This window comes from Delphinapterus leucas, chromosome 2 (assembly GCF_059928025.1).
Source record: "Delphinapterus leucas isolate spDelLeu-1000000601 "Yukka" chromosome 2, BTC_Dleu_Yukka2, whole genome shotgun sequence".
Taxonomy (NCBI): Eukaryota; Metazoa; Chordata; class Mammalia; order Artiodactyla; family Monodontidae; genus Delphinapterus; species Delphinapterus leucas.
In genome coordinates this window covers 38,076,375-38,102,576 of record NC_143130.1, presented here as the reverse complement: position 1 = coordinate 38,102,576, position 26,202 = coordinate 38,076,375, and the positions used below count along the sequence as shown (strand labels likewise).

Genomic DNA, 26,202 nt, shown 5'->3' with positions numbered 1-26,202 from the left:
TACAGAGATGAATAAAATCTTGTTTTTCCAGATATATAGACAAGGAAACTATGATATAGCAAATGCAAAATATAAGTTTTTATGAAGCCACATGGAGGAGAGAATAGTTAAGGCTCCCAAAGGATCAGAGAAGGTTGACAGAAGAGATGACACTATAACCAGGCCACTTGGAACAAAAAGGAAGGCCATTTTTGTTGAAACAACATATGTGCGAAAGCACAGAAACATGAGAGCTCCTGGCTTATTTGCAAAACCATAAGCAGATCCACGTGACTTAAAGCAGAGGGTGTGAGGGAGGTGGGAAGAGGTGGGTTTGGAAGTACACATTGGGACCAGATTGTGAAGGGCTTTTAATGCCACGCTAAAACCCTTGGACTTCCTTTTATTGGAGGCGGGGATGCAAAAATTTTTTGTTTTTATTTTTTGGCTCCGCTGCGCAGCACGTGGGATCTTAGTTCCCTGACCAGGGATCAAATCCGCACCCCCTGCATTGGAAGCGCAGAGTCTTAACCACTGGATCGCCAAGGAAGTCCCAAGAAATGTTTTAAGTAGAGTAATGGTATGACCCAATCTGTGTTTAAACAGAACATTCTGTCTACAGTATGGATGCAAAGTTGGGGGGAAAAGAAACTGCAGAAAGCCATAAATTAAGCTCAGTGAAATCGCATCGCTGGTCATTGATTGGATTGTGGAGCCAGGCACTCAAGATATTACGTTAGGATTCCGTGCCTCTGGAGAGCTTATCCAAGAGAGAGCAGGCATATCAAGCAGTTAGCAATGGATGTGTCATTAATTGAGGATCTGGGACACAGTCGTCCCCAGGCTAGGGCTGGGACGTTGGCACAGAGGTAAGTCAAACATGGAGAGAAACTACATTGCAAAGAGCTAAGGATTATATGCTGACAGGCAGCATCTCAGTAAGAAACATATTAAAAAACCATCAACACTCATCACCCCAGATAACAATAACTTGAGTACCTAATATGTGTCTGCTTGAATAGGCTATGAGGTGGATATTATCATTATCTTTGTGTTGCTAAAGGGTAAACATGCTCAGGGATGTGCAATTACTGTTTTTTTAAAGATTTTTTTGTTTTTTGATGTGGACCATTTTTAAAGTCTTTATTGAATTTGTTACAATATTGCTTCTGTTTTATGTTTTGGTTTTTGGGCCACGAGGCATGTGAGATCTTAGCTCCCCGACCAGGGATCAAACCCGCCCCCCTGCATTGGAAGGCGAAGCCTTAGCCACTGACCGCCAGCGAAGTCCCCACGTGCAGTTACTTACCCGTGTGTATATATGTAACGAGTGTGGCAGCTAAGATTTAATCCCAAGTCTGTGTGACTCCAAAGGAAATGGAGGGAGAAGGAGGCTCTGGGCTTGAGACAGCAGAATGGGCACCCAGGTGGCCTAATCAGAGAGGAGAGTGTCAAAGCAGAGGTCTGAGGCAGGACTTAGGAAGTGCTGCAGCTTAGGGACAAGGTGTCGGAGGCTCAGGTATGAGCAGCAGCCAGTGCCCACTGGAGAACTGTCCCATGGTGGGAGGTCTAGGATCCAGGCAGAGTCCACGGAGAGGCTGGCCTCTCGCCAGCCTGCAGGATGCCAGCGTGTTAGGCCAGAGGTCTACCTGAGTGTCCCCCATCTGTCCCCAGGAGGATTGAGGCCCCACCTTGATGCATACCTCGCCCATCACTGCAGTAGCAGGAAAGGAACATGGCGAGTCATGCACCATGCGGTAATGACTCCCTACTGCCTCAAACCCTTGATATACTTGCCCCAGACCTCTTTGTACTCATACTTGGATTATGTAAAGCAATTGTCTGTTCTTTGAAGATCCGCTGAAGATTCTGAATGCTCCTTGGAATATGATTTTCTTCTCCTTTGATCCATCTCAATTTCCCATTTGGAGGAAACGTAAATCTCTACACAGTCAAGAAGTAGAAGGAAATGCTGGCATAAGGTAGCTAGATGTGCAGAATGAAAAACAGAAAGGGTTATTCAAGCACCTATCAAATTTCATACTTACTGCAAAAAAACCCATGTGCTTGGGCTTCTGTTTCTGCAGAGACTGAGTCCCGCCTTCTCTTGAAGCATTCAGACCACAGCTCTCGTGGGCCAGTCCTGTCATCAGCGACACTTCTTTCCTCCCCAAATATCTATTCCCCACTCGTGTCGTCAGTCCCACCAATATGTTTCTCTGCCCTGAAAACTTCACAGACACCCAGCCCTGTGTTAACCTTCACCCCTTCACATTGTAAAAACAGCTGACCCACAAGGCCTTTTATCATGTAATTTCACGTTGTGTCCATTTATTCTCTGTCCTCCAAATAACCATGCACCTTTCTTCTATGCGCCATCAACAGACCAGTGGAGAAACCAAGTTTCAAACTGTAGGTTCCGTGGAGCCTTGTCAGGGACCCCAAACTTACCTTTCAACCCTACCTACCCTCTCCCACAGCATAGAGTACAACTAAGAGACCTCCACGTTTCTGCAGTTTTGTGAATTGGACTTCCTTATATATACATAAAAAAAGAAGGTTAAGAATCGGCTCGCTACTGTTTGAAAGCCACTGGTTGGAAGACTAGAATAGGGCTTATGACTCCCAAACTAATATATAAGCTCTCTGCCGTGATAGCTTTTACCCCCATGGTTTTTTCATTACCGCAGTTCTGATATGAAGACGCATTAAGCCCACCTAAATTGTAATGACTCGGTCCTGGGGGAGCCTGCTGGATGCTGACCCCGTAGGCAGGGTTCCTCCTGGGCTCCTCCTCTTTGCTTTCCAACTTCAGGTCTTCTCTTGGTGATCTTCTGAAGCGTAGGTTTCTAATGTGACAAGTTGCTTCACTCCCCCGGGTCTCCGAGTGGTGCCTGGGGTGGGCCCTGTGTCCTCTTGGCTCCTCAGATGCTGTCGGAGCGGAAGCCAGAGTGGTCGGTGCTGAGCTCCCCAGACCTGTCTGAGATCTGCTAGGGAGCAGTTGGCGAGCTTTCCTTTAAAGGCCGTAAGAGGCAATGCCTCAAACCAATCGTATCTGCTTATCTTGTTAGAAAGGCCCTACTTGCTCTCTGCCCCCCAGGGGTCTCAACTTTAGCTCTTTTATGCTCTAAGATCCCCTGGACATGGATGGAGAGCTCAGGATAGCTGTGGACTCTGGAGGAATCCTTCTCGTGTTAAACACACAGAACCATCAGAAGCCCTCGGATGACTTGTTTGTCCACGTTCACTCCTCTGCCCTAATTGCGCCTTCCTAGAGAGAGAGCAGGGTGCACAGGACCCACAGAAGGTGGGGACTTGAGGAGAGGAAATTTAGTTGGAATTCAACCTCCAGAAATTTTAAAAAGCTTCTCGGTACAGCCTGAAAAAGGCATTCAGGAACTATTGATGTTAGAAAAAGAGTCACTGTCAGGAGAACACCCCACATTAGGGTGCAATAACAGAGGACCGGAATAGAATTTCAGCATCTTTAGTAACATCCCAATTTAGGAGCCCCTCTGTTTCTTCTTATTTTTCATTCATTTATTCCCGCCAGTTATGTATTTGATAATTGAATACCCATGTGTTCATTTTCATGACTGACAGACAATCTGCTCAAGCCATTTTATTACCATGGGTAGTGTCAGTTCAGGCCTGGACATCACCTCCGACCCCACCCCACCCTGCCCTGAGAGAGTCTGATTTAATTTGTCCATGGTATGGCCTGAGAATCAAGGTTTTTTAAAGCTCCCAAGAAGATTCTAATGTGTAGCCAAGGTTAAGGTTAAGAGCCAGTGCTTTAGCCAGTAACTGGGGCCAAAGTGTCTCCTGGAACTTATCTCAAATGTTATCTCAAAATGAGAGACTCTTCCTCAGGAAACAGTGGGTAACAAGGAGTGAACCAGAAACTGGGGTTAAATGGCAGGGCCGGGGCCATGCTCTGGGCTCATTCTGAAGGTGGAATAGGCATGTCAGCATGTTCAAAGGTTCACAAAGGAGCAATCAGCTTCAGTGTCAGAGGGGGTCATGGAAGAGTGGCCTTAAGATGGCTCTTTAAGAATTAGTAGAAACTTTCCAAGTGATAAAAGAGAATAGCAACTAAGTCCCTAGTGGAGAGAAGGCACGTAGAAAATCTTAGCGATTACCCACAGTGAGGTGAGAACGGTGAGGTTCCCGGGGCCGGAGGATGAGCTGTTGTGAGCAGTGGTACCCGGACATTGAAGGGCTTTTGTGCTTTTCTCCTCCAAGAAGTGTCAAAGCTATGGAGCTAGGAAAACCGAATCTTACTCCCCATCACTCCTAAGGAGAGAGGAACTGCTCAACAGGGTAAGTGGGGCAGCTCAGAGACACAAGAGAAGCGTCAGTGCCTTGAGGGAGGAGGAAAGGGAGCCTTGGGGAGTCAACCAAGCCTTGAGAGATCACCCCGGGAGCTCCACTGACAGCAGCCCACACGTAGTTCCCAGGGCTTGCTGGTGGCCGCAGCAAGATCAACTTGTAGGTCATGGTGTATGACTTCCAAACAAGCCATACATTGAATGTAGCTTTTAAGGAACGTATCAGAGCTCTTTGTCGATCCACGTCCCAACGTTACATTGATAGATTACCAAAATTGATGTTGATCAGGAAGGGCCTCCGAATGTCCCAAGATTATCCCCATTTGAGCTGCTGTTGAGGAATTCCCTGTGCTGGGGTCAGTGGTTGTCACCACTTGTAAACTCCAGCATGCATCCCTGCGCTTGATTTGCACCAGCTTTGACTTTGAGTCTTGTTCTTCAGGGAACCACTGGAGGTTTTCGGTTTTCAGGTAATACATAGAATAACTCTCAGGGGTCCTTTCTAGCCTGTAAACGAGACCCCAGAGGACACTATCCAGCAGTGAACTGTGTAGTGCTTGTGAGATACGACTGTTGGAGTTAAAGAGAGCTGCTCAGTCCCAAGCCAAGCAGGAGTCCAGGGTTGCTGAGAGGTCAGGGCTGACCACACCAGGAAGAGGACTTGCTGGCACCCTTCGTCTACGGCAAAATAAACACGTTTTAAAGACCTTTGAGGAAAGACTCTGGATTATGGAGTTGGGGCTCGATGCTATGACCCAGATTGTTTCTAAGGTCCTCAGATCAAATTACTTGGGGACCTGATTATGCCCATCTGTTAACATAATTCTACTAAAGAGGAAGTACTCCCGTAGCTATTCAAGAGAATTCTGTGAATGGTAAAAGCCAGAGCCTTATATCTGGAGGAAGTTCTGGATACGGCCTCATTGAAGGATAATCCTTTATATCCAAAAAACTTAGTTACATATCTATTGCCAAAAGAACAAAAGGGTATGATACCAGTTAACTCAAAAGAGGGAAATGCCTTGCAAAATGTACTGCATTGTGAAGATTGACCCACCAGTCAAGAAGGGTATGTACCTTTTGTGCTAGTAGCTTTGAGATATTCTCTTCGACACTGAAACTGTGAACTCTTGTTCATTTGTTTCATCAATTAGTAACGATTCCCTTTGTGCTTTGCCTACACTGTGTTCAGTTTGCCTCTAATCTTATAAACTGGCAACATCATTTCTTCCCATGCCCTGGAGGTGACTAGTGGTAGCTTAAATGTTCAGTTTTCATCTGTGAAAAAAAGACAGTATGAGTGTTGAGTAGCTGGAGGAAACAAACCAATGAACAAAACATACAAGTGTAATATAGGTGATACATTGATAGAAAAATCTAGCATTTTAGAGCAGTCTGAAGAGGCCAAGGATTTTATAGTATAGAATATTTCATGAGCCCTTCAAGGGTGAAGGAAATTTGTCTTTAAACAGTGACGATTTTAAAGACACCCCAGAGGTGCAGACTTTTTGCAACACGTGTTTTTCACAGCCCCTCCAGATCTGAACTTTTTTTCCATAACATTTGCCTTTCAAAAACGATTTCAGCATTGTGGAAACAGAACGTTGAATATTTCAGAGCTGTAAGTCTTGGGGGAAATAGCCTGTCTTTGAGGTTAGATAAATAAGTTTAAACTATTTCTGACATTTTATGGCTGTTTCAACAGAGCAAACATTTGTAGGTTTGAAAGACCATAAAGAATTCCATCTGAGTTTCCTCTGGCCTCTGCGGTTCTTTGAAAACGTTCACAGGTGCAATGATGCTCTAGGTGTTGAGTTGCAGGGTCAGCTCCTTTCCTCAGCACTGGAGACCTTTGTCTCCCCCTTTACATCTAAAAAGTTGCCAAGTTTAGTTTTGTTTTCTGAAATTCCTTATCTGTGTAGAACATTACTATCTGTGTAAGCTCAGTATCATACCCTTGCCATGTGGAGGTTTAGGTTTAAATTGTCTCTGGCCCCTGTCAGTTCCAGAAGGGTTTGGAGATTCCAAAGCCTTCTGGAAGTGACTTTGGAGAGTTCTTGGGGGGCTTACACTGCCCTGGACCCTCTGCTTCTCACTCTCTCTTGCACCGACCTGGTATGGTCTCTCTTTTGCCCTCCATCAACCAAGGATGAAAAACTCACTTCCTTGACTGGTTTCTGCTCATAGGAGGACATCCATTAATACCAAGCATTTGGCAAGGTTTTCAAGCAGGGCCGAAGATGCAGGGGTCATGGCAATGGCATGTCATGACTCAGCCCTTCTTCTCCCTGTTCTCCTTCACCCTCAGCCTTCTTGTCCTCACCCCTAACCTCCTGGGATCGCCATAGGAACTCTAGATTCTTCTCTCCCTCTTACGCAACCCCTGCCTACAAATGCACGCATCTAAACCTTGCAAGATATTCTGAAGGAGAAGCATCACCCTCTTTAGAAGACAACCAGAGGGACTTCCCTGGCGGTCCAGTGGTTAAGAACCCGCCTTCCAATGCAGGGGACATGGGTTCGATCCCTGGTCGGGGAACTAAGATCTCACATGCCGCGGGGCAGCTAAGCCCGTGCGGCACAACTACTGAGCCCGTACGCCTCAGCTAGAGAGAAGCCTGTGTGCCGCCACGAAGAGCCTGCGCACTGCAGCTAAGACCCCGTGCGGCCAAAAAGTAAAAATAAATAAATTTTAAAAATAAATATTTTTTAAAAAATGAAAGAGCTCTAAAGCTTAAAAAAAAAGAAAGAAAAAAAGAAAACCAGAGTTATATACTGTAGATCAGAACAATTTCTCCGACCTGTAGTTTGTTCCATTCAGTTTATTTCAACACGCCTGCTGTGTGTAATGCACTGCTCTGGGGTTCCTGAGGTCAATCTGCATGTCTCAGCCCTGAGGAAACTCGCTGGCTGATGGTTGCCTGAGGCCTCATACGAAGTGAGAGGCCCATAGAGTGTGTCTCCTTAGATTGCTGAAAAAAGAGGCCGACTTCCAAGAGGAGTCTTACCCTCCTTGTACTCTGCTGAAAGCCTAGCGGTGGGAGAAGCTGATGTTCCGCATTCCAGCAAAGCTAGGACCCCAGCACCTAGAGGAGTGCGGGCACATAGTAGGCACTTCCAGAGCATTCAGTGGATGTGATGGATTCTTGTCTGCGTAAAGGTGTAGGCGATTGTTGGTGGGGGGACAGTCTGAGTGGCAGATGTGTCGTCTCCTGCACCAAGTGATGTAAGCACAGGCACGGGAGACTGAAAGCAACTAGGAAGTCATAGAGAATCAGAATAACTAGTGACCAAAATGGACTCCAAAAAGATCATGCTGGGAGGTTTCACTTTTTTAAAACATTTCTGCTGAACGGTAAGTTCTGCTGAGATGAACCGCAGAATTCCTGAGCACAGCGTTCACACCACCATCCTCACCAGCCCCTGCTCTGCATTTCAGAACGACTGAGATGGGGTGCCTTCAGGGAGCACCCTGAAACGGGAGCTCATTCCCCTCGTGGAACCATCTGCAGCTCAGACTTCGGGTCGGCTGAACCGCAGAGAGGCTCTGGAGGTTGTCAGGAGCCCTGCGTAGCCAGAGGAGCCTGGTCACTCCGAGCTGGTGCGGCCAGAGCAGGATGGCACTGCAGGAATTGAGACTGCGACCCCTAGATGCTCTAAGGTGACGTCCTTCCCTTAGGGTCTCAGCCAGCCAGGGGTGTGAATGCAGCAGAACCTGTTTCCTAAGGCCTTGAGGACGGGTGAGCCCTGTGACAGGCAACAACCCCAAAGTCAAGTCCTCCTCTACAGCTGCCTTAGCTTAGGCTGTTATACCAAAATACCATAGACTGGGTGGCTAAAACAACAGACATTTATTTCTCCCAGTGTTGGAGGCTGGGAAGTCCAAGGTCAAGGTGCCAGAAGGCTCGGTGTCTGGTGAGAACTCCTCCTGGCTACAGACAGCCATCTTCTCAGTGTTTCCTCACATGATGGAAAGAGAGAGAGATCTCCACTATCTTCCTTTTTTTTTTTTTTATAAGGGTACTCATCCCATCATGGGAGATGCACCCTCATGAACTCATCTAAAGCTCATTACCTTCCCAAAGCCCCGTTTCCAAATGCCATCCTATGGGCGGTTAGGGCTTCAACAGATGAATTTGGTGGTGGAGGTGGGAGGAATGAAGCATGAACATCCAGTCCATAACAAGAGCCTTGAGCGCTTTTTTTTTAATTATTATTATTGGAGTATAATTGCCTTACAATGTTGTGTTAGTTTCTGCTGTATGCCGAAGTGAATCAGCTATATGTATACATCTCTCCCCTCCCTCTTGGACCTCCCTCCCACAGCCGCCCCCATCCCACCCATGTAGGTCATCACAGAGCTCCGAGCTGAGCTCCCTGTGCTATATAGCAGGTTCCCACTAGCTATCTGTTTTACACATGGTAGTGTATATATGTCAATCCTAATCTCCTAATTCATCTCCCCCTCCCCTTCCCCCCTCGTGTCCGCATGTCCGTTCTCTCTGTCTGCATCTCTGTTCCTGCCCTACATATAGGTTCATCGGTACCATTTTTCTAGATTCCACATATATGCGTTAATATACGATATTTGTTTTTCTCTTTCTGACTTACTTCACCCTGTACGACAGACTCTAGGTCCATCCACATCTCTACAAATGACCCAATTTTGCTCAACATCACTAATTATTAGAGAAATGCAAATCAAAACTACAATGAGGTATCACCTCACACCGGTCAGAATGGCCGTCGCCAAAAAGAGCCTTGAATGCTTTCAATTCGACACACTCTTCTGAGCACCTCCTACACGCCCAGCTGACAGCAAGGCGCTCCCAGAAAGATGCGATACTGACCATGACATAACGTGGTCAATGCGATAGTGTGCGCACGAACACAACGCGTAGGAACTGGGAGGAGACAGGCAGCTCAGTGTGGGGGGTCCCAGGAGGTGTGGCCAGGCCCATGAAGATGAAAAGGTAGGAACATTCCACAGTGAAGAGCATGAGTAGGACAGCTGGCATGCAAGGGCAGGCTTGCTGCAGGAGACGGAATTGGCTACAGTCTGAGGTCTGCAAGGAGAGACCCGGCAGGAGTGTTGGAAAGTCAGGCTAGGAGTGTGGCTGGAGCTAAGTGATGTGGAACTGACAATGCCAGGGCCACGAGCTTCTGAAGGCAGTCAGGGCCCAGCACTTTGCTCCCTCTGACTTTGCATGAAGAATTGTTGGCCCAGGAGTGGGATTGCTGGATCATACAGTACTGTAATTAGTTTTTTAAGGAACCTCCATACTGTTTTCCATAATGGTTGTCCCAACTTACATTCCCACCAATGGTGTAGGAGGTACTCAATACTCTATAATGACCTATTTGGGCAAAGAATCTAAAGAAGAGTGGATATACATATATGTATAACTGTTTCACGTTGCTGTACACCTGAAACTAACAGAACGTTGTAAATCAACTATACTCCAATAAAAACTTAAAAAAAAACACAAGAATTGTTGGGAAGTGGGGAATCCAGCTAAGAGGTTGCTTCAGTAACTAAGGCAGGAACTCTGGCCCTGAGCCACAGCACTGACCGTGAGAATGGAGAAGAAGAGATGATCCAGGAACATCCTAAGTTAGAAGTGATGGTTTTTTCTAACTTGGTGGCAAATGAAACATGGAGGATGCAGAGGCGAGATACGGGCGTGGCTCTGAGGCTCCAAGGTGGGGAGGTTGGATAGATGCGGTGCTGAAATGATGATGCGGAACAAGCCTACGGGGAGGTAAGAGGAGAGGGAGAGCGAATTTGCTGTGGGACTTACTGCGTTTGAGGCACCTTTGGGACTCGCGGATGGGAGACGTCCAGGAACTGTTGGTGTTGAACTCGAGGGATGGGTTCAGGCTGGACAGGCAGATGCGGGCATTGTCAGCATAGGAATCATCGCTGTGTTCTTAAACGCTGATGAACGTGGCCAGGTTAGTCGTGTAGAGTGAGGAGGAAGAGGCCGGGCCGTATTCTGCTGTGGTCTCATCCTGCTCACTGCAAACCTCTCATCTCCGACATTTCCTTTTGGAATACGATGATGCCAGTTTGTTCCCAGAAGTGCACGCTGCTGTGGCCATCTGGCCATCTGGGTTGTTTTCATACCTACGTTTTTAGTCCAGACGCCCATGGTTACAAGTGTCAGAGACCCACCTCAAACTGGCTCAAGAAAAATAGAGAAGTTACTGGCTCTGGAAACTGAAAAGTCCTAGGGTGCAGCTAACTTTGGACACATCTAGATTCAGGAACATAAATGATTTAATCAAGAATCTGCCTCTCTCTGTCTCTCAGCGTTTTTGTTTTGTTTTGTTTTGTTTTTGAGATGATAGAGGCAGATCACGTAGCGCCATATAAGCCATCATAAGCACTCTGTTTTTTATTCTGAATGAGATGGAAGCCATTGGAGGAATGACATGATCTGACTTATGTTTTAGGAGAAACACTCTGGCTACCATGTTGAAAATAGACTAGGGAATCAAAGAGTGAAAGGAAGGCCAGTGTGGGAGCAGTGAGAACGGTTAGGAAGATTTTGCAAATTCCAGGTGAGTGAAGCCACCTTTAGATAGCCTGACCTTGACTCCACTTCCCCCTCCAGCTACTGCCTCATTCCTCAATTTCCATCATAGCGAAACGCCTCGAGTAGTTCGTACAGTCCCAGTTTCATCTCCCCTCATCCTCTCGTGAGCTCACTCCAGCCAAGCTTATCCACACCACTCAACCTTCAGAGCTGTTGTCAAGGTTACCAGCAGGCCCACCATGTAAGTCTGTGCATTGCCAATTCAGTGGTCAATCCTCAGACCTTTTACTTGGCCCTTTGACAGTGACTGCATTTGACAGTAGCTATTCCCTCCCTCCTTCGTGAAATACTTTCTCATCAGCTTCTGGGAAACCACGCTCCCAGTTCTACACCCACCGTATCACCTGTTCCTTTTCAGCCTCCTCCGCTGGCTTTGCCTCACATCTCTGATCTCTAAGTTAAGGTACCTCAGGACTAGTGCTCAGACGTTTTCTGCTCTCTAGCTGTACTCACTCCCTCATCGATCTCATTCATGCTCAAGGATTCAGATGTCATCTGTATGCTGACAACTCCTAGATTTGTATTTCCAGCCCAGACCTTTCCTCTAAGCCTAGGTGAACAGATCCAAGTGCCTGTTCAGCATCCCTCAGTGAATATCAGATGTTTCAAACCTAACTTATCCAAAACTGAATGCCTGAGTTTTGCTCCCCAAATTGCTTCTTCATGGAGTTTTTCTCTGAGTCTCAGAGAATGGCAGTGCCTTTATTTCAGTTGCGTGAGCCTAAAATCTTGACATCATTTTTGACCTGCATTTCTCTCTGACATAACCCTCTGTCCATCAATCCCCCATTCCCCAGAGAAATCCTTCAAGATATATCCACCTTCAGAATATATCCAGAATCTGAACATTTCTCACCACTTCAGTTGCTACCAAGCTGCTCCAACCCACCATCATCTCTAGGCTGGATTGTAATCACAGCCTCCTCGCTGGTCTCCCTCTCTGCCCTTGCCCCCTACAATCTACTCTCAACGTAGCAGTCAAAGTAATCCTTTAAAATCAAGAGTCAGAACACACAACTCTTCAAAGCCTTTAGAATAAAAACCAGAGCCTTACAATGAACTGTAAGGCTCTCTATGATCTGAGCCCCCACCCGACCTGCCATTTCTCTGACCTTGCTCACATCCCTGCAGCCACAGTGTTCTTTTATCTTTTTCCAAAATAAGAGAAGCATGCCCTGGAGTCTAGTCTGATGAAGCCTAGGGGACTGCTTCTCAGAACAGTGCTTTCAGATGCAGACTGTATATTATAAAGAAAACCAATTATAATCAAAATACAGATATCACAATATTAATAAAGCAAGTATGCGATCTAATAATGTTTCTTTACTAAGCATTCAATTGAAAAGCTAACATTCATCCAATAAATACCATAGTTTTGAAGTAGTGATGGTATAAAAGATATTGTGAGATATCTGTAAGAATTATAATGTGATATGAAAATATCTGTGATTTCCGTTGGCTTCAGCATCCAAGGTACTGCTACCTTGGTTTGTTGCTTATGTTCATAGTTGATGGAAATGCTAAATCTCAGCTGGAGTAAGTGGAAAGGTCACAAACCCCTGAATTCCGTCTATGGACCTACATGAGGTTCAGGGACCCCATGGTAAGAACCCTGCTTCAGGGCTGAAGCGTGAGCTGTTCTCTCTGCCTGGAGTGCTCTTCCCCGAGAACCCCGTGTGGCTTGTTTTACCTTGCTGAAGGGCTTTAGTACACCTCTTTTCAATTTAGAATTGACAGCACTGTTGCTTGCATGCTTCTTATGATAGAGGCATAATGAATAAGCCCATACATGTGAAGTGCTTCAGGGTCTCTCACTGCAAGAGGTTTTATAATTTGAGAAAACTCCCCTTAATTGGGACTAGTTGCAGGAGATAAATCTGAATATCCTTAAATTGTAAAATATTTTCAAACTTAGTGTTGCTTTAAAAAATGTTCCGTTACTCAAGAGAGAATGACTTAGCAGAGGTCTTAAAGGAATCCCTTTAATTAATAACAATTTAAATTCACATATATGGAGGCTAGTTAAGTGTTTAAAGGGATTTCTGAAATGTTTTACATTTTTCGCCTCAAAATATTTACGGAGGTTATTTTCCTCCCAGCTAATACCGCCCTTTTCTAAATTACCACAGATTCCAAAATAGTGTCTGAATTTATGAAGATTTTTAATAATAGAGTCAGCATTTTATCTTTGCCATTTGGAAGAGAACGCTGGCGTGAATAACCAGGAAGTCATGCTGACGTATCTTTGGGATATAATTTTCTTCTAATAGATCCATTCCCTAGTTCACTCATTTATGCATTCAGCAAATATTCATTTGTCTACCCTTTGCCAGGTGCTACCCTCATGATCTACTGGAGAGGTGAGAGGTTAATGCAGTCATAATGCTCAAGAAGAGTGCTGGTCATAGGAGGTACATAATAAAAGTGAGTTGAATAAATATATAAAGTGACAGGTGGGTGGATGGATGAACGGATGAATTTATCTCTCACATATCCTTCAGCTGAAAGGAATCCCAAGAGAAATTTAACCTAGTCTCTCATCTTTACCCTTGACATTTTTGAGCAGTATGGTCTGAGGCTTTCAGGAAACCGCAGATTTACTTCTGTGGTCTTCAGGCAAAAAAGAGGGAGACCTGATTTGCTCTTCCTAATGTTACCCTTTGAAATAAAAATAAAGTGTGTAAAAGAGATACCAAGTATAGTCAGCACTGGGAGCAGAGATGCTGGTTGGGATCTATCTAGATGGGCCAGGAGGCATTTCTGCTCATTAGAGCTCTGAGTCAGAATGCTGAGGTTAGGCGGTAAAAATGGCATTGAACTAGCACTCAAGAAGCACATGAGAGCATCCACTGCATCACCAAGGTCAGTCTTAGGTAGTGTATGTGCTGTGTCCCCAAGAAAATCTAGAAAAGCAAGATGATCCATTGGTTGTTCAGTGGCATGTTTTTCAATCTCCACATCTGTGTGATTTTCCAGGTTTCCTCGTGAAATTAACTTCTAGTTGCATGGGATATCTTTTTGCATCCCTTCACTTTCAGTCTGTGTGTATCCTTATATCTAAAGGGAGTCTCTTGTAGGCAGCATGTGGATGGGTCTTGGTTTTTCATCCATTCAACCCCTCTGTGTCTCTGTGTTGGCTTCTATAGAGATGAAGCAACAACCTTTTCCAGTTTTGAAGGAGTAGCCTCATGCAGGAGATGAACCTTGTCATTCAGCTCTGCCTCAGCTCCTGTTTGTCTCTCTAACCTTTGTGCTTGTCCAAGCAGCCTACTACAGTAAGTCCCCTGCATATGAACGAGTTCCGTTCCAAGAGCGCGTTCGTAAGTTTAATTCGTTGGCAAGTCCAACAGAGTTAGCCTGGGTACCCAACTAAGACAATCGGCTATATAGTACTGTACTGTAATAGGTTTATCATACTTTTCACACAAATAATACATAAAAGATAAACGCAAAAAATAAAGAAAACATTTTTAATCTTACAGTACATTACCTTGAAAAGTACCAGGTATATCACTGCTGCTTTTACACTTGCTTCCAGACATCCTGGGCTTGAAATAAAGATGCTGTACTACTGTCCTCTATACAGTACTGTACAGTAAAGTACGCAAAAGCACAGCCACTTGTAGAAGATGCATGCGATGTGACCAATGTACTCTAGACACGTGAACTAACTTACATGATTGGACACGCGAACGCACATTTGCATCTTTGAAAGTTCGCAACTTGAAGGTTTGTATGTAGGGGACTTACTGTATGTATTTAATAACTCCTCATAGTTGAGGATGTGCTAAGACCTGTCAGTGTCTCAAACGGGAGGCTCTCAGAACCTAGATTCAGGCTGACTGCAAGCTAGACCCTCAGGATCAGTTTTTCCTTTAAGTATGTAGATATATACAGTCCTGTGGGACTGTTAAGTGTAACCCCTGATGCCCACCAGCGTCGGAAGATTTGGAGGGGTCCCCTGGGTGGCAGCTGCCGAAATCAGGGCTCCAAATGAGTGTGTAAGTTCCTTTTCTGGGTGATAGTGGTGAGCTGGCGCGAGGCGGAGGGAGAGTGCCAAGGGGCGCTACGTTCTACAGCCTACATTCCTTGAAAGCAGCTCTATAGGCCACTAAATGTGAGCCAGACCTGAAGCCAGCCCCTCAGGCCAAAGCTCCAGGACAAGCAAAGAGACCTCCTTCGTAGAAAGACTGGGGGTGTGTTTCAGTCCGTTGTCTGTGCGGTGCCCTGGCGGTGATAGCCTGCCAAGAACTACCTCTCTGATTGCCACAGTCCTGTGGGACCCAGGAATGCAAGCCGCCACCCCCTGCCTCCTCCCTACCCTCCCACCCCTCCATCCCACCGCTAACCCTACACCCACCCCTTCCAACGCTGGCCAACAGAGCCACCAGATCAAGGAGCATCCCTTGGGTGGCAGCCACAAAAACCAGGTTACCAGATACAAATGAACTTACTTACAAAACAGAAACAGAGTCACAGACTTAGAGAATGAACTTATGGTTAGCCTGGGGAAAGCGTGGTTGGGGGGGAGGGATAGATGGGGAGTTTGGGATTGACATGTGCACACTGCTATATTTAAAATGGACAACACACAAGGACCTACTGTATAGCACAGGGAACTCTGCTCAGTATTCTTTAATAACCTAAATGGGAGAAGAATTTGAGAAAGAACAGATGCACGTGTATGCATAACTGAATCACTCTGCTGTACACCCGAAACTATCACAACATCGTGAATCAGTAATACTCCAATATAAAATAAAAATAGAAACAGGACACCAGAGGTAAAAACCAGGGCACTGGATGCACATACAGCTTGCCTGCAGGGAACACTGGCACCCCGGAGCATGGCAGAGGGTGAGCATGAAGACAGCTCCCACCCTCGGAGGTCTCTGCGAGAGACCACAGTCAGCCCCAAGATGCATGTTTAATCAGAAGCCTGCCCCTCGGGCGCAGTCATGATGCTTAGCTAATAGGCCTCCTTCACAGAAAGGAGGAGGACCTGGGTCTGTGGCCTCGTGCTGTGCCCTGGGGGGTGGTACCTGTTTAAGTACTCTTTCTCCATTGGCCACAATCCTGTGGGACCCGCAAGTATAAGCCCCACTGGCCACCAGAGCCATGTGATACAGAGGTGTCCCCTGACAGCAATCACAAAAATCAAGGTGCCGGATAGGAGTATGAGCTCTTTTCTGGGTGACACCAATTATTAAGGTCTCAAGGGACCAGGAACACAAGCTCCCCTGTCCTCCAGAGGCATCCGCAGGTGGCAGCCACAAAAATCAGGGCAGACTTGTGTAAAAGCTCTCTTCTGGGAGATTCTGAAGCTCTGGAGCACAGCAGAGGGAGAGCATGACAATGGCGCCCACCGGTCCTCGTCCCCGGAGTGTTCCCGCAGGCTCCTAGGAGTATGTGTAAAATTCGACACCTGCCTCTCAGGCTGCAACATGCTTATAAGAATTTATCACGCAGGTCTGCTCCTCCTCTTATTTTCCCTGTTTCAATGAATGGCACCACCCTCTATCTGCATGTCATCCTTAAATCCTTTTTCTCCTTCACTCCCGCATAGAACATCAGTCACCAAATCCTACTGATTTTTCTTCTTTAATATTTACTAAGTGAATCTATTCTCTCCAGATCCCTCACTCCCACCGTTGTTTCAGCACTCTTTGCGTCTCACCTCAATTGCTTCCGTAACCACCTACGTGGTCCTACTGACCCTTGCCTCCCTCGTCCCCGTTTTACATCACATCCAGAACGATGTTTCTGAAGCAGCAATCTGATAGTTTTAACCACTGCTTAAAAGAATGAAACTATTTCCTATTTCCTTTAGGATAAATGCCACCAAACTCCTTACTGTGGATAATAAATTTTCATTTTATGGGTACTTGCTGACCTCTGCAGTCATCTCTCCTCACTCCTACTCCATGTACTTTAAGCTCCAGTCATAAAAAAGCAATTTATGATTCCCCAAATGCACTATATTTTCCTTTGTGTCTGTGCCTTTTTGCACGCTGTTCCCTCTAGCTAAAACAGTCTCACCACCACATCCACCCCCTTCACCTGACGTGTTTCTACTTGTCCTAAAGTATTAGCTTAGATGTCCCTTCATGGGAGAATCTTTCCCCTCTCTCCAGTCTGCATTAAATACAGCTTTTACGTGCCAGTGGCATCCAGTGTTTACGTTTATCATAAGCCCTCATGTCCTTTTATTGCAATCATCTGTTTCCCTCCAAAGGAGGGAATTAAAATTTAAAAATTAAGGCTGGGACTTCTCAGGGAGCTTGGAGAAGGCACTCGAGAATCAGACAGGTTAAGCCTACCCCATTTGTTGACAATCTTCCATCTTAAGATCCTAGAAGACCACAAAATTAAGTTTCTTAAGGAAACTTAGTTCACATATCCTTAGCACCAGCATAAAGTCTCACATATAATAAGCACTTTGTAAACATTTTTGAATGAGTGAAATAATGGTAATGGTTTATTTCATCTCAAAATATATATAGTCAAAGCTGTACTCAAAGGAAAATTAATAACTTTAAATACTTTAATTTTTTAAAAATCCAATTAAAATAAACTAAATATTAGCTCAAAGGTTTAGAAATTTCCATGTGAGTTAGAAACAGAAGGAAATTTCTTTGATTTGACAACAGCTAACAGAAAACAAAAGCAAACAACGTGCTTGAGGATGAAACATTAGTAATGTTCCCTTTAAAGCTGGAAACAAGGCAAATTTGCCTGCTGTAACATGATTCAGCATTGTTCTAGAGACATTAGCTAATACAATGCAATAGTTAATAGAAATTATAGGTATAAATATAGGGAAAAAATAAAATTATCATTACATATAAGTGATGTGATTGTTTACATTTAAAAAACAAAATCATTTGAAAACTATTCAAAATAATAAACTTTAGTAAGATGATTAGATACAAGATAAAGACGCGAGTGTTCATTGCTTTCCTAATTGTCAGGAATAAACAACTATAAAATATATTTTAAAAGAGCCTGCTTACTATGGCCATAAAAAGTATAAGATGCCTAGGAATAAATCTATCAAGAAATATATAAGACCTACCTACATTGTGGTTAAAAGGTAAGTTCTGGAGTAAACTGCGTGGGTGTGAATCTCAGATCCAGTGTTTACTAGCTGTTGACCTTAGAAAAGTTTAACCTCTCCATGTGTTTATATTTGTAGAAGAAACTACAAAACTGTATATATGCACTTGTGATTAGCACTTCTCTGTGTATTTAGGTTCCGAGCTAGTTTTGACTTGACCAGCTTCCTCAGCTGTAAGACAGAGCTAACAATGACTGCTTCCCAGGAGTTGGGAATAACCGTGAGAAAGTGTCTCGGTGTTCATGGAGCATGTGTTTTGCCTCTTGTAAGGTGCATTGCAGATGTCATGATTAGAACGATGACATCTCTTTCTTGTCAGAAAGCCTTGCCATGTCTGCCATAGCCTCTCTAGCCAGAGCATTGCAGGAAGAAAGGACATCCTCAAAACCAGTAACCCTGCTGGATCACTGGAGGCTGCCCCAGCTCTTAAGAACAAAATGAGATTCCTCTTAGTTTCACATCCCACAGCCCAGCAAACGGCTAAGATTTCTCAAGATGTGGGGGAAGAAATTCTTTCAATTCCTCACGCTTCTCTCTGTGTCCAGAGATGTTGCTTACAGTCTGCTCACCTCTACGTTGACCCAAACTTAAAATGCAACACTTCTTTTTGTTCCCTGAAATTATCCTCTTTCACAAAAGCATGGATGAACAAAATCTACTTCCCTAAAGATTTTGTATTCCACCTGAAGGGAGGAACGTTGCATTGCCTTTTGCACAGCGAACCACTTAAACATCCATATTCGATATTTTTGTTTCCAAAAGTCTTCTTTGTGACAACCCACTGCTAGGAATTTCTCTCTGTGTCTCTGCCTCCACATTCATCCGGCTTGATCAGTTCCTCTTTTCCAACCACTCTCCCGTTACCCTCATTCAACTTCAAATTTCTCTCCCTTCCCAATACAGAGCAAGCCCACCCTCTTTGGCTCCTATTCCTTGACTTACACACATAAACCAACCTGGTGCTCAGCAGACCAAAGCCCTTTGCTTCAGCAGCATCCCCCATCTGCCATAGAGGAGCTATAGAAATAGAAAGAGCCGTTTTTCCTATTATATGTGATTAAACCCATTTCCTGATTTGTGGTCAAAATGCTAAATGGTATTTGCATGTGGTCCTGTGGCCCTATTCTTAAAGGAGTTTGCCTTTGTCATATTTGTTTTTCTTCCAAAGGTGTCCCTCAACCTAATGTAACTTGGTTGAAGAAAGGAGGATCTCTGAGTGACAATATTTCCTTGCTTTTCAATGGATCCCTGTTGTTGCAGAATGTTTCCCTTGAAAGTGAAGGAACCTATGTCTGTACAGCCACCAATGCTCTTGGAAAGGCGATGGCAACATCCATCCTCCACTTGCTGGGTAAGCGTCAAATTCTTGTTGTCCTTCAAGTGCTTCCTATAATATGTACAAAGTAGGACCTGGTTTTGTTGATTCTCTGGTCAAGGAGTAAACAAGTGGACGTTAAATGGTTTTAACTATTGCTGCCACTGCCCACTTACAAACGAGCACTAAATCTAATACTCTGTCTTACCAGTTCTTCTCTTAGAAGGTTGTGACTTTCTTGCTGCTCCTTCTCTGCCTAAGAACCTACATTGGGATATAAACTTTCTGCCCAGAATCAAGATCCTTCATATTCTGCCTTTACATCTGCTTAATTCTTTTCCCTGACCTCCACTGTAAGCTAGCACTAAGCTCTGTTCTAGGCAACGTGGTTTCCTGCCCTGTGTTCCAAACCCCCCTCCACACACACACCCCATGTTGCTTCCCTGGAAGTGTGGCTTCCATTCATATTGCTTACCCAGGAAAAGTGCTCATTGCACTCATACTGCTCACTGCCTTTATCATGTTGCCCCAATACCTCCCATCCTGTAGGGCCAACTGAATTCCTATTTCCTGTGTGAATCCTTCTCTGATTTTTTTGGACCTCTCCTTTCTGTGGTCTCACCCCTTGGTCCCTAAGTCCTAACACACATTGGTCTCCAGCTGTTTCCTCTTTCATTTATGTCTCCTCGCTAAATTGTGGGTCCCTCAATGGTACAGACCATGTCTAGTATTTCTTTTGCAGTCCTAACAATGTAATAGAGTATGAGGCACACAGTAGGTGCTCAACAAATACTAATCAATTGAGTCTTAAGACATCTTGTAGTGGGGTCAGTATTGTAATTTGGGGAAGGTCACTGCAGTGAGCCCCCCGCACAGGGTGATAAGCTGGCTGCTTCTGCTGCTGTCTGTCAGGGATAAGATCTGGAGCTCACGAAGTCTTGTCACCAGAATGAGCTTTAACTTGCAGGGGTTTGAGGACTCAATAAATAATACTTCTCTTTCCCCCCCAGAGTCTGGAAGTGATTGAGAGTTAATCACAGAAGTCAGTTAGACTGACGTTAGGGATCATTTATTATTGTCCTTTGTCTCTCCAGCACCTAACACAGGTGTAAGTATTAAATAAGTGTTTCATAAATGAATAAAACTGAGTCACTGGCAGAACTGGTATGAGATTATAAAATCCACAGCCAAACTAAGAGGATGATGGAAAGAGCTTTCTCCATGGCTTTTCTTGTTGGCAGCTAGAGGAGCCCAGAGACATAAATAGATGGGGAGTTGGAATAGGTGTCATGCACAAAGCACTTTGATGTTCCTGAACTCTTTAGATATTTACAATAGCACAGTGTAGGGGGCAGTGATCTTTTATCCCGTTGTATAAATTGAGGAAACCTGCCACTCATTGAAAGTTTGTACTAGAGGACTTCCCTGGTGGCGCAGTGGTTAAGAATCCGCCTGCCAATGCAGGGGACATGGGTTCGATCTCTGGTCCAGTAAGATCCTGCATGCTGCAGAGCAACTAAGCCCGTGAGCCACAACTACTAAGCCCACATGCCACAACTACTGAAGCCCGCGTGCCTAGAGCCTGTGCTCTGCAAAATGAGAGGCTATCGCCATGAGAAGCCCATGCACCACAACGAAGAGTAGCCCTCACTCGCCACAACTAGAGAAAGCCCGTGCACGAAGACCCAACACAGCCAAAAATACATGAATAAAGAAATGAATAAATAAATAAACTTATTTAAAAAAAAGAAAAAAGAAAGTTTTTACTAGAGCCCAAATATATAGTCATCTCTTTCAGTGTTCTCCATACTGCCCTCCTTGACTCTCAGTGCTCATCAGAAAGGCACTGGTGTACCTCCATGTGGCCCTTCCCAAAGAGCCTCTGTGGTCCTCTAGGATCTTAATATGGAAGATTGTCAACAAATGGGGTAACTTAACCTGATTCTCGAGTGCCTTCCCCAAGCTCCCTGTGAAGTCCCAGCCTTATTCCTTGCCTCTCCCCCTCTCCACTCATGAGTCTGTGTGGGTGTCTCAGTTCTGCCCTGCACGCCTCTTCTCTCAGAAGTCTCTCCAGTCAAGCAGCTTGTGACTTTGGTCACATGACTGAGGAATCAAGAATGTCTTACATCACACAATACACAGCATTCCTACACCATCCTTCTGCTCTTACACTCATGCAGTCCTCACCATGTGAGGTCCCCTGTAAAACATCACCCCTTCTTCTGTTCCCAAAGCTGTCTGGAGGGGAAGAGCCCTATAAGCCCCAGCTGCTTCCTCCAGTCCCTTTTGGAATTCTGGTGAATGTATTTTTTCCTAGCTTGTTAGTTAGGCTGTAAACCCTGAAAACATGCAGGGATGCTACATGTTAGCGTAGTTAATAACTAACTAAGCCCCTGTGGCTCTCCGCACACCCAGCCCCACACATAGCTCCCAGATCTGTGTGAGCCTGAGTGTCCTGGGACAGAGTATTCTATTGGAAAGGAATTATTTCCCAGGAGTTGTCGTCTTTCAGAACACCCAAGATGGAACAAGAATTAGATAACTTCTAATTGGTAAACAAGTGTTCCTTTTTTCTTCTCAGAACAAAGACAGTCAGGCAGTAAACTTCTGTTTCCCAAGGACCATAAACAGCATATGCTCCAGGCATCCACACTGAAACCAACAGTAATGGGCCAACAAGAGAACCCCTACCTTCAGGTCTGGGATTTGGGCTTTTTTGGGGGATTTGCTGGTGGTAAGGCATGTGCTAAGAAAAGGAATTAAAAGACCCTCCATGTTTTGCACTTTGCAATAAGTAAAATTATTCCTAGGCGTCCAGCCAGCTTTTCCCTTCCCCCTCAGCCTTCTGGGGTTCAACTTTTTCCTTCCATATTGAACGTTTTTTAAAAAAAATTCACTCCTGAGGAAGCCCACAGAGGTCATATCCCAAATCTGCACCATTATTTGTGGTAATGCAGACATTGGTTTTCCAGTTGCAAAACAATTGCTAACTTGGTAAATATTAACAGAGGGAAGATTTGCTAAGAACTGTGCAATCAATTCTTTCATTTGTCTTCTTTCACAAATATTTTTTTCCATACATATCAGTACTTGGTCACAAGAACCTAATCTAGGTATTTCCAGCTTGCAAAACTCTTTAGGAGGCCAAGGGAGAGAGGTAGAGTTAAGAAAATCAAAAATACTTATGAGAATAAGGTGTAACTTTGTGGGTGTATTCATACAATGAAATATTATTCAGCAATAAAAATAAAAGAATGAATGACTGATATACAGGACAATATGGGTATATCTCAAAAACATTATGTTAAGCAAAAAAGGCCAAACATACAAGAGTATGTATCATATGAAGTCCAAGAACAGATAGTACTGATGTATATTAACAGAAATGAAGAAGTAGTTGCCTGGAGGAGAGGGAAATTGATTAAAAAAGAGGCAGGAGGAAATTTTAGGGGTGATGAAATGTTATATACCTTGCTTTGGATCACGGTTACATAAGTGCATACAATTGTGAAAACTCATAAAACCACATGCCTGATATCTGAGCATTTTATTGTATATGAATTATACCTCAGTAAAAAAATGCATATTTTTTTTAAAGAAATGCATGTGTGTCCTGCCTTGAATCATCAAGGTGTCTTTGTGAAATGTGACAGAGTAGAAAGAGTTAGATTTGGAGACAGACACACTGGGCCCCAATCCAGCTGAAGGATCTTGGGGAAGTCACTTAGCTTTTTGAAGTGTCCACCTCTGCAAGTAAAACTAATCTAATTCACAAGATGGCCATAAGGATTAAATGAAAATTGATGTTAAAAGTGTTTAACTCAGTACCTATCACCTGGAAAATTCTCAATAAACTTAGCTGTTTTTAAAATTTGTTTTAAATAAACTGTAATCCTGGGGGGGGCAACTAAAAATATATTCTCTTCTCCTTTGCAAATGATACCATATGCAACTTAGGACAAATATTCCAAAATCAAAAGGAAAACCGGGAAAACAATTAAGTTAGAGAAATCAGTCCCTCTGTGAGGGAGCCTGTGGACACAGCTGGTAGCTATCAATTACTTGTGATTATTACAAAAAATCTGGCACTTTCTGTGATCATACACAAATGTGTCATCATCGTGTCCTACCTCATCTTTTTACCAAGTGTCAAAAGTGAAGGAAAAGGCTGCTTGGAAGGGGGATTAAAGTAAAAACCGTTATAATTGGAGGGGGTCAGCTTCAACGTTTCTAAAGGAAACTCCCATTTTCACCTTTCCAGATGTCTCCAGGACAAATTATGTATGCAGTTTCAGGAATAATCTGAAATTAGGTTCAGAATTAATGGAAAAGTAAGAATGGAATTGAAATGCAACATTAACATTTCTGCTTAATCCCTGCTCCCTGCTAAACATCTTTCATTTCTCGGCCTGATCCACTTTGGAGAAATAGAACCCACTGGGCATCCTTAGGGCATCCCCTGAGAGACCCTCCACTCTTGTCCTGTTGGCTCTGCTTGGAGAGTCCTGAGGAGCCAGCGCACTGCACAGGATACCTCCGCCTTCTCTCTGGGCTTTTTCTGGCAGATCCAGCTGGTCTGCAGTAGCCCCTCACCCAGGCTGTGGTCCAAGGGCCCCGTTCTGGCTGCCATTCCCACCAGTTATTACAATAAGCTAGCTGAGGGAAAAGGAGATCTAAAGGACTCCCTTGCACTGTATGATGGCTTATTCTCTGTGCTACTCAGAGCACCAGACAGGCAGGTAATCAGAAAACAGCTGGCTTTTGGCCGGGGTGTCTCCAGCCCATCATCATTTCTCATCTGTCATGACATTCATTTTCTTTCCACAGAGACTTTCTGGGAGCTTGGTAGCTGGACACATTGTTCTGCCACTTGCGGCCACTTGGGAGCTCGAGTTCAGAGACCCCAGTGTGTAATGGCCAACGGGCAGGAAGTGAGTGAGGCCTTCTGTGAGCACCTCCAGAAGCCGCTGGCTGGGTTCCAGCCCTGTAACATCTGGGACTGCCCCTCGAGGTATGTGTAGTCATCTCAGCAGTACCAGGTTTGGGCTTGTTTTAAAATGCCCAGTCATTTGGATTTAATAACTCGACCACTATGATTTGTTTAGCATGTACCATACAAGGCGCTCTGCTAAGTACTTTATGTGGATCACTTCACAGTCACCTCTGAGGTCGATGTCGTTCATTTTCTATTTTACAGATGGAACAACTCCCCTAGGCCGCACAGTTACAAGGGCCAGAATTCAAATTGAGGTAGTCTGCTTTCACAGCATCTGCTCTTAATTGCTACCCAGATCTGTTTCCTGCACTCACAATGTACCCTTAAGAGCACAGTGAAGCTGATTTCATGGGTTTACCCAGGAGATAAGGCAGCGGGCCAGATCATGAGAGGTACTAGTTAAAAGCACAGTTCTGTAGACTCTACCCCCAGGGGTAAAACCATTACTAACCTTTCTGTGTCACAGACAACACAAATCAATGGTTTTAAAAATGTCCAAAGTCAAACTCATGATCTCCACCGAATCTGATCCGTCCCCAGTGTTCCAGATCACATTGACAACATCCTGAACTCCCACTTTCCTCTCACTTCCATCTGTTCTTGTCAATTCCCACTGTTACCAATGGAGTCCAAGCCATCATCATTCCTCACTAGGACCACTCCAGGAGCCTCCTGAGTTTTGTCTCCTTTCTAGAGTGCCTTGTCCACTCTATAAGAAGAACCATCTTTGAAAACACAAACCCATGGGACTTCCCTGGCAGTCCAGTGGTTAAGACTTTGCCTTCCAGTGCAGAGGGTGTGGGTTCGATCCCTGGTCGGGGAGCTAAGGTCCTACATGCCTCACGTCCAAAAAACCAAAACATAAAACTGAAGCAATATTGTAACAGATTCAATAAAGACTTTAAAAACGGTTCACATCAGAAAAAAACCTTAAAAAAAAAACCCTAAATACAAACTCATCACGATGCTCCTCACTTGAAAAGGGAACCCTCTTGCACTGTTGGTGAGAATGCAAATTGATACAGCCACTATGGAGAACAGTATGGAGGTTCTTTAAAAAACTAACAATAGAACTACCATACGACCCAGCAATCCCACTACAGGGCATATACCCTGAGAAAACCATAGTTCAAAAAGAGACCCGTACCACAATGTTCATTGAAGCTCTGTTTACAATAGCCAGGACATGGAAGCAACCTAAGTGTCCCTCGACAGATGAATGGATACAGAAGATGTGGCACCTATATACAATGGAATATTACTCAGCCATAAAAAGAAACGAAATTGAGTTATTTGTAGTGAAGTGGATGGACCTAGAGTCTGTCATACAGAGTGAAGTAAGTCAGAAAGAGAAAAACAAATACTGTATGCTAGCACATATATATGGAATCTAAACAAAAACCAAAAAAAATGGATCTGAAGAAACTATGGGCAGGATAGGAATAAAGACGCAGACTTAGAGAATGAACTTGACACGAGGAGGGGGATGGGTAAGCTGGGACGAACTGAGAGAGTGGCGTGGACATATATACACTACCAAATGTAAAACAGGTATCTAGTGGGAAGCAGCCGCATAGCACAGGGAGATCAGCTCAGTGCTTTGTGACCACCTAGAGGGGTGGGATAGGGAGGGTGGGAGAGAGACGCAAGAGGGAGGAGATACGGGGATATATGTATACGTATAGCTGATTCACTTTGTTATAAAGCAGAAACTGACACAGCATTGTAAAACAGTTATACTCCAATAAAGATGTTTAAAAAAAATAAACAACCTTCCATGCCTTCCCATTGTTCTTAGGACAAAGGTCAAAGTTCCTGGCATAGAGACTGTGTCTATCTTGTTCATTTTGTCCCCCAATGTCTAA

At 44.5% G+C, this 26,202-nt stretch overlaps 1 protein-coding gene and 1 long non-coding RNA gene across 12 annotated transcripts in view; one reads left to right on the top strand and one right to left on the bottom strand.

Annotated features, from left to right (window-relative positions):
• The window catches only part of ADAMTSL3 (ADAMTS like 3), a 376,368-nt gene that overhangs the window by 332,503 nt on the left and 17,663 nt on the right, over positions 1–26,202 (top strand). Inside the window, 4 exon segments of the mRNA XM_089906711.1 lie at positions 19,195–19,377; positions 21,923–21,985; positions 21,988–22,038; positions 24,169–24,352. Coding sequence (XP_089762837.1) covers positions 19,195–19,377; positions 21,923–21,985; positions 21,988–22,038; positions 24,169–24,352 — 481 coding nt within the window.
• LOC111164671 (uncharacterized) overlaps positions 1–26,202 on the bottom strand; it is a 43,152-nt gene that overhangs the window by 2,966 nt on the left and 13,984 nt on the right. For 2 of the 11 annotated variants that reach the window (XR_016391970.1, XR_016391971.1), the window contains 2 exons: positions 2,698–10,437; positions 1,107–1,965 (listed from right to left, as the gene is read on the bottom strand). This is a non-coding gene — a long non-coding RNA (uncharacterized LOC111164671). Of the gene's footprint in view, positions 1–1,106; positions 1,966–2,697; positions 10,438–26,202 lie in introns of those variants that run through there. The other 9 variants (XR_016391977.1, XR_016391974.1, XR_016391975.1 and 6 more) reach the window with 9 other exon arrangements.